We start from the raw sequence: 15828 nt of genomic DNA, 5'->3' as shown, positions 1-15828 counted from the left end.
CAAAAACTATGCTGAGACCAATGCAGTTTCACTTGAACTATGGTGCAAGAGTGTCTGTTTGTCACTTAGCAGCATAAAGTGCGGCAGATCTAGGGAGAGAGCATAACAGTGTCACATCTTTCATAATATTGTACTCCTTCCCCCCCCCCCTCCAATAATGATCATAAGTTTAATTATTTTTATCTTTCCTATTCACCCTGGGAATTAAGGGATACCTGGGCTTGGATGAGCCAGCTTTAGTAATAATATTAATCCCCGGTCACAAAAAAAGAATATATATATACAAAGAGCTCCCTGGAACATGGCCGAGCCCATGCTGGCTTGTAGCAGCCAGGATGAACCCGATGTTGAAGCATGTCACTACCATAGAGCGTGAGGGATGATGACGTATGGCACTACTGTAGTGAGTGAGCGTTATATATAAAAAGGGAAGCCTTTTCCTCCCCTATATCTCAAGACACCTCACTTTGTTACTTTGGCTCTGTGCATTTACTTGTGCATGGAAAGACGGGTACTTTATTGTTTTGAAGTTTCACGTTCCGGTAGAACATATCCGAATCTTCCCTTACTGCTTAGAAGATCTCTCCTCCCTACCAAGTGCTTTCTTCCCTTCGAAAGTAAATCCACCTTTTGTGGCAGTGACATAAGCAGTGCTCGACAAGGGGGAAAGTTATAGTTATCTGAATTTCAGTGTTTTTGTTCTTTTTGTTTTTAAACGTTACTTTTTATCTTACTTCAACCCCTTGCTTTAACGTCACTTTAACCATTGTTATTTTCAGTGAAAAAACATACAGATGTCCTGCTTCATTCCATCCCCCCTTCATTCTTTAATCTATAACTAGAGTGAGTCTAAACAGTGCCCTTCGGAGGTCATTCAGCATACAAGTGTGACTTCAGACATGCCACAATGGATCCGGCTGTGCCTTTGAAGTGTGCCCCTGAGAGAAATACATTCAGGAGACACTCAGCTGGAGGTGATAAAGAAATGAGGTCACTGCTCAGCTGTGCCAGTTGTGGATTTTGGCTCCAACGATGAATAGAAGCATTGTGTAAAAATGTGTTTGCCCGGTCCCTGGACCTCGCTGACGTTTAATGCACGTTTTCAGCTCGTCAGCGCGTGAACTGCATTTGCTCCAATCCATATTGCACATGAGTACGTATTTAGCAAATATGTCACTCTTCTGCATATAGACAATAAACCTACATGGTATATGGATGGAGAAAGAAGCGTGCACATTGCCCCAGGCAAAGGTTTGTGTCTATAGGCCACATTTTACGACACGATTTCTCTCAGCGATATTTAGATTTTCGGCTTTAAAAGCTGCAGAGGAGTTTTGAATTTTTTGTGCAAAATATATATTTTTTTTAATGTCACTGGCAGCAGTGAAAATACAATGTATAGTCTATACGGTAATGTGCCATCACACATGAATCATAGTGCTGTTGGCAGAAGTAAATCTCTTATCATTTTCAACGTGAGTGCACACAAACTTTCAAGGCTAATGTCCCCATGGAATGCTTAATTCCAACCCCCTTAGTAGGATTTACGTCTGCATAAAATCATACAGCTGTGGGGTAACATAACACGTGAGTGAAAGGATTTACAACTGTAATTTCACCTTTTACAAAATCCTTGCAGCCCTAAACGATGAACGTCAATTCACCAAAATGCCAGGGTTAGCGGAAGTGACATCACACCATTTAACCTTTACTTTCACTCACGCACGCATGCTTACACATACACACACATTGGCACATGCACACACTAGCTCGCACAAAACACACTCCGACCCGCAAGCACGCACACAACATCCATTTGAAAGCATCTTCTTACTTACCGCAGCTGCCAGTTAGGGTCATATTCCAGCGAATTGTTTTCTATTCTTTATTACACTAATTGTGAATAATAAAATATAATTTACTATTAGTTTAATAAAAAATTGACAGAAAACATGGAAAGTGGCGCCCCAAGCGACGTGCATAAGGAGGAGCTGCCCTTGTGTTCCTGGCACTGCTTTAGCATAGTTTGAGGCCAGGGGTCGCAAAGGCAGTGCCATGGGTCGCAAGGGGGCAAGCCAGCGGTCGCAGTTGCGACCTCTGGCGACCCCTAAATGACATCCATGCCCTAAACTCAGCCATTCTGCTTAATGAGCACGCCTGTACTTGTGAACTGGACAGTCGTGGGTCTCACATAAGACAGGAGATTGACACAAATACTTATATTGAAACCTTTGCGAGCTGGGCCCTCAATGCAGCAGCGCAGCAAGGATGCAATGGCCCCTGGTGCAAGCAAGGAAAGTGGCCCCTTTGACTGCTATGGAACGGTAAAATACAGCAATTATCAGGGTTCAATGGCCTTTCAGGGCTCTGGGCCAGGGCCGGACTGGCCGTAGCAAGCACCGTGCATTTTCCCAGTGGGCCGGAAGGGTGGGGGCCGGGTTTGTTACTAGGGGCCGGTTTTCCAGCAGTGCTGCAATATCGGGCCCTTGTAACAAAAGTGGCAGCGGTGCATGACACTAGCACTTCCCACAGCCCCCCCCCTCCCCCCAAGGGGCCGAATGAGCGAAATTGCCAGGGCTGGTTTCTGTTCCCAGTCCGGACGTGCTCGGAGCACCGGTGCCTCTGCACCTGCTGCACCAAGCTACGCCCCGTCCTCAAAAGTGAAAAGAGTTTAGTAGCGAGTTCCAGAGGGACGTGCCCGTGGCACAGGCCTGTCCTCTGTGAGGGAAGGGCTCACCTGACTCCATCCTGCCGTTCTCATAGTTGTCCAGGTTGTCGGCCGTGCTGCTGTACTGCGCGAAGGGCTGGTTGCTGAAGAGACTGTCGCACAGCAGGCTGCGGCACAGCTTCTTCAGGAAGCGCAGCACATACCCGATGCTGTTCACCACAGGCAGGCTCAGGAGGTGCTGCTTGCCGTCAAAACAGGCAGAAACTGAAAAAGCAAAACACAAAGATATGGTACCTCAGAATGTCGTCTGGATTGCACTGGTAGAAGATTGTGAATGTAATCCAAGTATTGGAACGTGAAAAAGCGTCCAGCCAGAGCTATGCACCGGCCAACAAATATGAGACAAGTCATTTACACCATAGGGCAGCCATGTTCAATGAAAAACGGTGGAGGAGAGGTTATAATGTGCAAAGGTCAAGAGAATGTGGTCTGTTTGCGTCTGGGAAAAGGTGTTAAGTACACATGAATTACATAAATAAACAGACTTAAAATTGCGCACAAAAATGTTTCATAGGTGTCAGTAATGCTTGCATTCATTTTGATTTTTCGTACTCTAATAGAGATACCCGAAGACGTATCTAGGACAGGCAAATAGAAGCAATGGACATTTTGTTTTTCAATCAGTAAAGTGGTATATTGTTGGGCAGTCACAAACATCTAGAACGTCACTTGCTACCATAAAGGCATTTAACCCCTTCGCTGCCAGGCCTTTTCCCCCACCTGTGCCACGCCCTTTTTTGGCTATTTGGGATAGTGCACGCTGAGGTCCCTGTAACTATTTGACCACATAAGGTATCCACGCCAAATTTGCGTCCTTTTCTTCCAACATCATGGGGATTCTGAAGGTACTCAGGGTTTGTGGATTCCCCTGGAGGGGTCACAGAAATGAGCCAAAATACAGCAAAATGTAGGTTTTTTGGGGGAAAATGGGAAAACGGGCTGCAAATGAAAGCATCTGGGTTTTTCCCTGCAAATGTTATCAAAAAAGGGTTTGTGGGGCTGAAATCACTATTTCCCCAGCTTTTAGGGGATACCAGACTTTTGTCAGAAACCTAAAATCTTTTAGACAGGTTTGGCATTTTTCTGGGACATAGCCAATTTTTGCTATTTTTTGTGCTTTCAACCTCCTTCCAGTTAATGGTAGAAATGGGTACAAAAGCAATAATGGATCCTGGAAACGCAACGTGGACACACCTCAATTTCGCTGTGAAAAATGACCCTTTTTTGGCAAAGTGCCTGGCTGTAGTTTTTGAACCATAGCTCTGCCGGCACCTAGGGAAACCTAGCAAACCTATACATTTTTGAAAACTAGACACCCAGGGGAATCCAGGATGGGGTGACTTGACTGCCTCGCACCAGGTTCTGTTACCCAGAATCCCTTGTAAACCTAAAAAATTGCCAAAAAAAACACATTTTCTCCACATTTCTCTGGTGGACAGTTCTGTAATCGGCGTGGATCCACAAATTTCCACCCACCCCGCATTCCCCAAAGTCTTCCGAGAAAAATGGTACCTCACTTGTGTAGGTCGGCCTAGTGCCCGTGACAGGAAACGGCTCAAAACGCAATGTGGACACACCTCAATTTCGCTGTGAAAAATCACCCTTTTTTGGCAAAGTGCCTAGCTGTAGTTTTTGAACCATAGCTCTGCCGGCACCTAGGGAACCTAGCAAACCTATACATTTTTGAAAACTAGACACCCAGGGGAATCCAGGATGGGGTGACTTGACTGCCTCCCACCAGGTTCTGTTACCCAGAATCCCTTGCAAACCTAAAAAATTGCCCCAAAAAACACATTTTCTCCACATTTCTCTGGTGGAAAGTTCTGGAATCTGCGTGGATCCACAATTTTCCACCCACCCTGTGTTCCCCAAAGTCTTCCGATAAAAATGGTACCTCACTTGTGTGGGTTGGCCTAGTGCCCGCGACAGGAAACGGCACAAAACGCATCGTGGACACACCTCAATTTCGCAGTGAAAAATGAACATTTTTTGGCAAAGTGCCTAGCTGTAGTTTTTGAACCCTAGCTCTGCCGGCGCCTAGGAAAACCTACCGAACCCACACATTTCTGAAAACTAGACACCCGGGGATTCCAGGGAAGTATGGCTTGCGTGGATACCCCAACGTTTCCTTATCCAGAATGCCCTGCAAACCTCAAATTTAGCTGAAAAAAATCACCTTTTTCACACATTTTTGTGTGGGAAAGTTGTGGCATCACCGGGCTGACACAAAGTTCCTACCACCCAGCGTTCCCCCGGGTCTCCCGATAAAAACGGTGCCTCCCTCGTTTGGGAGGCCCAAGTACCCGCGACAGGCAAGGGCCCAAAAGGTATTGAGGCGACATGAAAATTGCCTACCTCAAAACGACCTGGTTTTGCAAGGGGGGTCACCTGGGTTTTTGGCCGAGTGCTCGGCGGCCACCTAGGGGAACCTACCAAACCCACACATTTCTGAAAACTAGACACCCGGGGGATTCCAGGGAGGTATGGCTTGCATGGATCCCCCAACGTTTCCTTACCCAGAATGCCCTGCAAACCTCAAATTTAGTTTGTTGTTTTTGTTATTTAATATACGTAAAAATATAGATAGCGATTTAGGAAGCAGCCATGCAGACTTAGTGGACTCTCATGTTTGTAAAATACCCCAATTTATTCATGTTCCTGTTTATGCAATCCACGTGTTGTCCTATTGGTTAAAGTGTTTCAAAGATATCATGACAATACTTATCTTACATGCTTGCATACCTTACACCATCATAAACCATTCAATATAATAAAGTCATTATAAAATGCCCAGCGAAAAAGCAATAAATCTACCAATATCACAGATGATGGCGTGGGTTGTGTAACAGAAATGTTACAGTCTGTGCCACCATCTTGCACCACAATTAAATCCAACGCCCATGCCACATTAACTTTTCAAGAATGCATGCTAAGCAAATCCCACAGGTATGTATGCAGCAATACCTACAATAGCAATCCTGCATACGAAATCTGGCCCAAAAACAACAATGTCCACGCATGAATGTTCCCAGAAAACATGTAAAAGTCATTCCATGTTTAAGAGACACGCATATCTGTATGTCATGCCATAAAACATCTGTTACTGGAGCCCACAACATAAAAGTATGTATATTATGAATGAGAATGTAAAATACATATAAGTGCACAGAATACATACATGATACATGCGTATTCTGCATATGCATGTAAGATACACAGCTAAACTCTTTGGAGATGCTTTGTCAGATACACATGAGGTATGCCAATGGGAATAGTGTGCCATGGTGAAGATTTTCAAACGCACAGACCCACTGATCATGAGAGGTGCTGGGTGGGATTATGGTTATGTGATTGGAAGGAATAGTTGGTGTTGATGAATATTGAGACACACCCATGAGCTCCTAACTTCAGGAACATTTACAAATGTTTTTCAACACATGCCTGGTCACTGTAGCCACTACTAAGGTAAAAGTGCAAACTGGTTGAGTAAGTGTTGGTGATCATGTGTGAAAGAATTGCAATCAACCCAATTTTCACAGGGTGGGTTAGAAAAGAGAAGGTGTGTTGTGGAGCAATATTTTATGGTGAAATGTTTACCTGCATTTCTTTTTTCAGTTTGATGATTACTACATGTGTGCTACTGGAGGTCTGACGTATGTTCCACCACTTTTCATCCACTGTCATTAACGTAAGTGCGTCTTTTTCATGAATACTGTCTAACTACACTTCAAAACATAAGACATCCTTAAGTTGCACCTCATTGCCTTGCCTGATTTTGTGAACCGCAGAATGAGGTGAAACCGAAGAACTGAGGAAGACATGCCTATGACTATAGTACGTTTTGCAACTTTTGTGATCAGCCCAATAGAGTTAACACAAAAATAGGATCACTTGTCAGAATAAAGATGCTCTACTTGCTTCATGACACACCTGGACCAGATTTTCTGACAACTGCATTAGCAAAATAGATGAGTGCTGCAAAGTAGCTGAAAGGTGACAAGCCAATTCTTTGAAACACAAATACAAAAATTGCGATTACCTTCAATCTGATTCTTGATGTAGGAGTAGTATTGTATGAAATTCTGCTGTCAGGTAAGGTTTTGTGTTACATTATTACCCACTGTTAGATCACCGTACTAATACATCACCTTCACTATACTGCCCAACACAACATCCAGATATATTCGTATTTTATCACTACCTAAAGTCCTATTGCTTTGACACTATACATAACTAATTGTTTACTTGTTTTATTCTATTTTTTCTTAATTGTAATAGCAACACTTGTCTTATTTGTACCTTTTAATTTTCTTGTATATATCCTCATCCTAACGTCTAAATATAATGTATGAACTTTATTATTTAGTTTTTTCATTTAGTTTAACATATTAACACTTAAATATATGAGCCTCATTTTAAGCCTAGGTAAGCTGATCTCCTATGGCGGTTGAGGTGCTCATGCATTGACTTCTATCTATATCCTGACACCTAAAGGAGGGTGCCCATCCACTTACCAAGTGAGGAAACATATTGGAACACATTTAAATATGTTCATCTTCTCACTGACAAGGAATGAGCTTTATTTCTGTATGTAGTTTTCAAACTTACATTAATGCAGTCAAAAAAAGATAGGAGGCTGAACGTAACGATAGACCTCAGATCTGCAAAATTCAGATGTGTGACAGTACAATTGTGCAATTCCATGGCCTTCCACAATGATAATGATGACCGCCGTATTGCCAATATTGTGTTTTCCAGTCACTTTCTTCCTAGCTGCCCCACAAGTTAATTAGAGGGACCAACTAAGTCAAGTGCCTCTCTGTTTAACAAGGAGGGCTCCCCTTCAATCAATCAATCAGACAGTACTTGTAAAATGCTGCTTGACACCCAGAAGGGTATTCATCTGCTATTCTGCTGTGTCAGTCGAAGAGCCAGGTCTTGAGTCCCTTCCTCAAGTGGGTCAGCAAGGGAGAAGTATTGAGGTGGAGGGGAAGGGTGTTCCAGCACTTGGCGGCAAGGTGGGAGAAGAAAAGTCCACCGATGTGGTAGAGGCGGATGCTTGGTATGTGTGCGAGGGCGAGGGGAGCGGAGAGTCCTAGGGGGTAGGTGGAAATTCAGGCGGTGGTTCATGTAGGGGGGATCTTGGTTATGGAGGGCTTTGTAGGCGTAGGTTAGGAGCCCATTTACCACTGCAAGCCACTTGTATTATGTTCAGACTAAAACATCTGGTGTTTTCAAGATTCATATTGTGAGTGGTCCAAGAAGTTTGCCGCGGTGATATATGTTGAGATCTGCATATTAAGTAACTTCTTCAGCACCTTAGAGGGAAATGGAGTCCTAGAGATAGGCCTATAGCTGCTAGGTTCATTGGGGTCAAGGGTAGCTTTTTTCAGTAGTGGTCGGACTGAAGCTAACTTCCATGCCATAGGGAATGTACCTGATTGTATTATATCCAAGAATAATGTTCTTAGTTGCTCGCTGAGAATTTCTGGGAAGAGGTGGAAAACCTTAGGTGGACAAGGGTCAGACGGTGCCCCAGACTTGGTAGTCTTAACTACTTGGGTTATCTGTTCCATCGTAGGTTCAGAAAAGGTGAAAAACTTCTCCGCTGCCTCCAGTCCTGTCCTTCATCTGAGGAGGTGTAATTCTCTGAGAGTGTTCTATAAACAGTCTCAACTTTGTTTATAAAGAATTGGCCTATGGTGTTACAGAAATCTGGGCTGAAATTTTTCCGAGCATTCATTGGGAGATTTGCCAGTTTTTTTACTGTATCAAATAGTTCTCTACTGGTGTTCTTATCTTCCTGAATTTTATTTGTAACATATTTGCTCTTTTCCTCGATGATCAGTTTCTTATATTCTGTCAAAGTATATGAGTATTCAATCTTTCTTGTCTGGTCATAGTTAGCTCTCCACTTTCTTTCTGACCTTCTACATTCTTTTTTTTTCATTCTTAGCTTTTCTGAGAACCAAGGTTCAGAAGGTTTTTTCCTTTTTGGTATGAAGTTCTTTTTAGGAGCTGTTATGTCTAATGCTGCTTTAATCCAAGTGGAAATTTTATTAACCCCAGAATTAGCGTCTGAGTTTAGGTTTGGCTTGGAGGTGCTTAATTGGGCATGTAATTTAGGTATGTTTATTTTATCCCAATCATGATATATGACCGGGGTATTGTTGCTACTTGATAGTGTTTTATGCCCATTATTCTGTACCATGAATATTATTGCTTTATGATCCGACCAAGGGACTGGAATAATTTCCGAGATCCTTATCCCCGGATTGGAGGTAAAAATTCCGTCCAGTGTGTGTCCTGCGACATGTGTCGCTTGCCTAACTTTCTGTTCTAAGGAAAACTTGCCATGATCTCAATAAATGTGACAATATTGTGATCCTTTTCTTTTTCTAGATGATAATTGAAATCTCCCAGCACTGTGAAATCTGAGTGGTTTTTGCTGGACTCCAAGAAGGAGCTAATATTGTCAATAAGCGGAGTCCGGGCTTTCGGCGGACGATATATAAGGAGTCCTTTAAGTGTATCATTGTTGTTTATTGATATTTGGAAGGCTAGTGTTTCACAGTCCGGTGTACTGCCCATTGAACATCCTGCTAATCTGATTTCTTCTCTGGAGATGATAGCTAATCCTCCTCCCCGCTTGTGTGTTCGGTCAGCCCTGGTAATGACGTAACCTGCAGGAAGTGCCAATATTAGCTCCGGGTCTGACGTTTTTTCTGCCCATGTTTCCGTTATGAAGGCTAAATCAAGTTTGTGTGTTTCAATCATTTCTGCAAGCTCAATGTTATGTTTTACCAATGAGCGTGCGTTGATTAGCACTGCTTTAGTCTCTCTAATATTAGTGTGCGTTCTTGCATCCGGTTTTATGTGGCTGTCAGCGGGAAAGCTAGTCCGCTACCCACTGTTACCCTGAGGTGTCCAAGACCCCCAATATGTCTGCCTAGAAGCGCCTTCCAATCAACGGCATTTGCTGAGTCGGACCGAGGCGTGTTGGCGAGGACCAGGTAGCGCGTAAACAATGTGCAAATAGGCAATTTAAAAAAGGTACGTTTCCGTGCCTGGGTGCAATTGGCAGCAAGTATGATGTGCAAAAGAGCAGTGAGCAATTCGGTAAAATATCGGTATGAAGCCAATTTTATCCAATGTCACGCTAATCAGTGCAATATTTTTAGTTTAAAAGCATACAGTATTTACATTTCAATGTCGTTCGCTGCAGCTAGCGGCGCCGCCGTTACACAGCAGTCCCACCGCGTCCGCTGCGCGTGCGCTCTTGCATCGGGTTTTATGTGGCTGTCAGCGGGAAAGCTAGTCCGCTGCCCACTGTTACCCTGAGGTGTCCAAGACCCCTAATATGTCCGCCTAGAAGCGCCTTCCGATCAACGGCACTTGCCGAGTCGGACCGAGGCGTGTTGGCGAGGACAAGGTAGCACGTAAACAATGTGCTAGTAGGTAATTTAAAAAAGGTATGTTTCTGTGACTGTGTGCAATTGGCAGCAAGTATGATGTGCAAAAGAGCAGTGAGCAATTCGGTAAAATATCGGTATGAAGCCAATTTTATCCAATGTCACGCTAATCAGTGCAATATTTTTAGTTTAAAAGCATACAGTATTTACATTTCAATGTCGTTCGCTGCAGCTAGCGGCGCCGCCGTTACACAGCAGTCCCACCGCGCCCGCTGCGCGTGCACTCTTGCATCGGGTTTTATGTGGCTGTCAGCGGGAAAGCTATTCCGCTACCCACTGTTACCCTGAGGTGTCCAAGACCCTCAATATGTCCGCCTAGAAGCGCCTTCCGATCAACGGCATTTGCTGAGTCGGACCGAGGCGTGTTGGCGAGGACAAGGTAGCGCGTAAACAATGTGCTAGTAGGTAATTTTAAAAAGGTACGTTTCTGTGACTGTGTGCAATTGGCAGCAAGTATGATGGGCAAATTCGGTAAAATATCGGTATGAAGCCAATTTTATCCAATGTCACGCTAATCAGTGCAATATTTTTAGTTTAAAAGCATACAGTATTTACATTTCAATGTCGTTCGCTGCAGCTAGCGGCGCCGCCGTTACACAGCCGTCCCATCAGCGAGAATGGCATCTCGCACAGTGCAAGAGGGCCCTGCTTCATTCTGCCGCATGAGTAGAAGTTCTACTTCAGCGGCAGCTTCTTCAATGCAAATGAAAGGTTTCTAAACGCGCGCGGTAGCGACCATCTGCAACCGCCCGCATTGAGAAATCTCGTAGGAAAGTGGTCTAGCGTTGGATTTTCCTCGCTCGCGCTCGCCAACTTACCGTTTTTTGGAACTCCGCAAGATCCGCATAGCGTGAAAAACGCTGCAAACTTCATGAACGGAGCGGATTTCAATGCCCTGGCTTAAAATTAACATTAGCTTTCTGCTCCCTCGTGATAACCTGCCCTGACGGTATTCCAACTACATTAGATTGGTGCAGCTTGTATTATTTAAGGGTGGTCTTCTATTAATAGCAGATGGCTAACACTGCCCTCCAGTGCACAGTGCCACCACAGGCCTGTTTGTTAATGATTTCACAGCATCTGTCTTTCTCTCTAAAGTCTGTCAATAAACACTAGGTGGTGCCTTTCATTCTGTAGTGAGATGCACTAGCAGCAATTAACACCAAAAGAAAAGAGATGGAGGTCCAACATTTGCAATTGAAGATGTTCGAATCTGAAATTAACTGTGGTACCTTTTACCATATGATATGGGACTGTCCAATACTTCAAATCTTTTGGGTGGTGGTGGATGCATGTGTGGGCAAGGTGTAAGGAGAATCCCTCACTGCTTCGGCAAAGCGGCGTTTCCTGAGTATCTGGGAGGAAACAGATTTGGAGCATATATGGATCACCCTAGGGTTGACCGTAGCTATACTGAATGTGGCAAGAATGTGGGGCATGGAACAAGCGTCACACTTAGAGGACTGGAAATGTGATATAGACTGATGTATGTTGGCCAAGAGGATGGTACATGAAGGCCATGGATGCCCCTAACAGTGGGCAAAAATTTGGGTACACTGAAATGAATAGAGAGGTAATATATGTAATGACCTGGACCTTGATGATTTGGGAAAATAGCTGCCTGCTGTGGTCACATCAAAACTTGCTGTTGGCTGTGTTGGGGACAGGGGGCAGAGGGACGGGTTTGACGCTGCAATGGCAATGGCAAGGGTGTCGAAGGAATTATCAGTGCACAGTTAAATACTTGTGCATGTTTTTATTGAATTGTCAATAAAGAGATTTGTAAAAAAAGAATTCTGAAATTCATTGGTCCCTATTCACAAAGAGTTTGCTATAACTATCTTGTAGGACTCCTGGCTTACTCTTGCCTTACTCAAAAAGTAAGTCCAATATATGGCAGCCACCCTTTTATCTTGGGTGATACAGGCTAGGCATCACTTCTTGTACTCTATTAGGATTATTTAGACTAATAAAACAAATGACAGCAATTATTTTGTGTTGAGTTTATAGGTGGGGCCCATCAGCACTTCTTTCTGGGCACCAGCACTTATTTTTCCTCATAAGACTTTGACTCAGAAGTAGAGAGAGGAAAAAAACAATTGGGGGCAAGAAGGAGGAACTGTAAGGGCTCAGGCCTCTTGTACTGTATCTTGGGACCGGGGACAGGGTTGTGGTAGTGCATGTCGATTTTAAGAATGTCTGATCTTTTCAGACGATCCCTTACTATCCGAGGTGAGAGCAAACACAATGTATCTTTTTTTACAAGTCCCCTTTGTTGTTTATAGTGACGTGTCTGTAACAAGCCTTTGCTTGGCTTGCTGTTCCGATTCCGTAACCAAGCCCATTTTTTAGGTCTCGGGACCATCCGGTCGGCAGACCGGAAGTCCGGAGATTTAATGTCATTGAGAAGAGGGGCTTGCACCCGCCCCTCTTCTCTCCTGTTCTCCATTGGCTGGCCTCTTAAATGCTGGCCAGCCACTGGAGAAGAGGTCCAGTCACTCCGTTGAAGCCCCGTCTTTTTCGGATCGGGGGGCGTGTTTTTTGCGAGAAGTCTCAGGGAGGAGACAACAGCAAAACACGCCCCCAAATCCGAAAATGAGGCTCCCTTTCTCCGAGGCATTTTCTGCTGTGCCTCGGAGAAAGGCGGTGGTGTCCCGGCGTTGCTCCCTCACCTGATCTCCTACTGTACGGCAGGTCTGCTTCTGGTGCGATGAAAGTGTCCCGGATGGGCCGTCAATCTTTGGACATTCTGGGGAATGTGAAACGAAAAGGAAGCGCATCTTTTCCAGCTTCCTGCGGTAAGGTGAAGCTCTCTCCCGTGGTGCATAAACAAGACAGATTTGGAAACCCCATGTGTCTGCAGACCGGATTAGTTACACATTAAGTGGATGAACCCTACTACTATTACCCCTAAGGAGAATAACATTGTTTTAAGCATCGATTCGTGCAATTACCTGCGTGGGGAATTCGCGCGGGTTCGCCATAAAGGTGACCAATCGCCCGTTAATTACACGGACCACCCGTAAATGCAGTTTAAAGTCCGTTCCCTGCTACACTGCTCCTTCTTTGAACGGAAGATATTCGTCAGGAATGACAGTACTTCCGGGTTGCATGACAGCCAATCCCATAGCTAAACATATTCAGTAAATCATCTGTGAGGGGAGGGGAAGCCCGTAATGCGACACCCCTGCCAATCCTGAAGTGCTGCACAAAATTCTGAAGCGTTCATTGGCTGTGGAGTCTGCACGTGCGTCTTAGGTATATCAACAGACTGAGTACTGAGCGAGCCGTCTTTCACAGGATGGTAGACGTTAAACATCATAGCGGAGTGTGCATCGGTTGCGGATGATTTTAGCTGTGTGTGTTGTCAACCCGGCAGTTAGAGTGGGTCTTTGCTTGGCCAGGCCTCACTGCTTCCAGTGCCTGTTGGAAGGTTCGAGGCTGCAAGCGAGCCCGGTTCTAGAGGGTGGGCGAGGTGGGCCAAGCCCACCCAAGGAATATTCTGGCAACCCACGGCCATTCCAACGGGAAAAGCAAGTCCACCACATCCCTAGTCTGACTCTATTGCTGGCGCTCAACAGGAAAGGCTGCTGCAGTTTAGGCGATTGTAATAGAGAAAGCCATAGTCAACCCGGATCATTTTTTATGTGCAGAATATCAATGGTCCAGCAAGTAGTCACAGCATGCGATGCACCTCCTCCCATCCCACTCCCCAGGGGGAGCTGCTTTTTTTTTTAGCAGTACAATTAGCAAGTTTAGGATGTGGGACGTGGACTTAATCCCTCGCAGTAGGCCACAACGATTGGGTAGAAAAGCTACGGGTGCCTAGTGTCAGGCTTCTTGAGTTAACAAGCATTTACAATGCAACGGTCTCGGCATTGTTAAAGTTAGAGCTATTGGCATTGCTCATGACAATGCCGTTTCTTTAAATGTTTTAAAAACAAAAACATAAACAAAAATAATGTCATGAGCAATGCCAATAGCTCTAACTTTACCAATGCCGAGACCATTGCATTGTAAATGCTTGTTTGTCAAGACGCCGAAAGACCTGCTACTTTGTTTCCTGTTCTTCGGCAACGTTGGAATCCTGACCATGTCTAGGGCACGGATTTACCTACACTGTATCCTCATGACCTCATTCTAGAAGCCGATGCTCGTGTCCTGGTATTCCTATCTTTGCCGCGATCCCACTCGGCTGGTCCCTGAAGCTAAGCTCGGTAAGCGTACTTCCTCTCTGGACATCCCATTCCTCCCTCTTTGTCCTGCAACACTTAACCCCCCCATGCGGCAGTACTCTGAACCGCGTGGGCCATCACTTCCCCTTCGCTCCTGGGCTTGTCGCTTCGACTATTACAGAGCACTCTGCTTCGGTGCGTGTGGTTGTCAGTTACAATTTGAAGACACATCTCTCTGGTGCTCCATTTACACAGCTGTGGAAGGGATTTCCCTCATTTTCTCGCTGTTTCCTGGCACTCTTCTTTGCCGTTTTGAGAACACTGTTAACGCTGTTACTCATTGGTTGTAACAGACTGTGGGACCTCCTTTTTTCTTTTTGTTTACCTCTACGACTTTGGAGCAGCGCGTACTTGTTTAAGGATGGACAATCTTTTATTTCTACTACTGTCAAAGTGTGACACAAGTCTGCTGCACCCTCAAGGGGAGTGACTGTAACTCCTCCATCTCGTCCTTAAGGAGACCTTTGGAGCTCCTTGGCTGGTGAGTGGATTTCTGTTTCTTGGAGTTGACATGCAGTACCACAATATCAAGGGATATTAGCAACCTTAGATTTACGGATAACAGGTCTTCTTATTTTCCTTGCAGCTCTCCTTGTGTCCTGTCTTACTTCAAGAGCGTTACCAGTCCCTCAAATTGGGGAAGAGTGGTGGTCAATCCATTAACCAATCCCCCCTACTTTCCGGATGCAGTCATCTGTGATGGGGTCTTTCATTTATCCACCAGATGCTGTTTTCGGGGAGTGTGGGGAACGCATCTTCGCGTCTGTGGAATCTATCGTGAGACAGGTTCATCCAAAAGACTTGTGGGCTGACAGGAAGAAGTAATCAAAGAACTGCCGCCCGCCACTGCCACTCCATATCAAGATGTGAGAGAAGCATTAAACAGGAAATTTCTCCATAATTGGAATCTAGACTACGAATGTTACACCTTCAAATTAGCGTCATAAGAAAAAGACAAGCCGATGGGCGACTTCATCACACATCTCAAACGGCTAGCTCGCTACTGCGAATTTGACAATTTCAATACGGAAGACACACTTCGCCTAAGAATCATAGAGGGGTGCCAGTCAGAGTTATTACACTGTTGCTTGATAAAGAAACACTACTCACTTGATGACATCAAAGAACTGACACGAATAGATGATCAAGTGGAAGAACATGCAAAAAAGATGGAAGCTGACAAGACGGAGAAACGCGAACAAGCATTCCGGCTTCACTCTCAAGCAGACTCCCGATGCCAGTCAGACAAAAAGAAGCCCCCGAATTCTGCAAGCCAAACTCACAGTGGGGACAAGAACAGCAATACAAGGAAGCAACAACTACGTTGTTATCGCTGTGGTCAACATTACCCCCACACAGGCCCATATCCTGCCATTGAACAACTCTGTCACCG

General features: G+C 44.9%; 1 protein-coding gene across 2 annotated transcripts in view; it reads right to left on the bottom strand.

Moving 5' to 3' along the window:
- The window catches only part of SCML4 (Scm polycomb group protein like 4), a 552972-nt gene that overhangs the window by 105756 nt on the left and 431388 nt on the right, over window positions 1-15828 (bottom strand). For both annotated transcript variants that reach the window (XM_085611210.1, XM_085611211.1), the window contains exon 6: window positions 2738-2932. In XM_085611210.1, the coding sequence (XP_085467336.1) occupies window positions 2738-2932 (195 nt within the window). The remainder of the gene's footprint in view (window positions 1-2737; window positions 2933-15828) is intronic.

Source organism: Triturus cristatus, chromosome 6 (assembly GCF_964204655.1).
Source record: "Triturus cristatus chromosome 6, aTriCri1.1, whole genome shotgun sequence".
Taxonomy (NCBI): domain Eukaryota; kingdom Metazoa; phylum Chordata; class Amphibia; order Caudata; family Salamandridae; genus Triturus; species Triturus cristatus.
The sequence above is the reverse complement of the archived record's forward strand: the minus strand, read 5'-3'. Positions and strand labels throughout refer to the sequence as shown.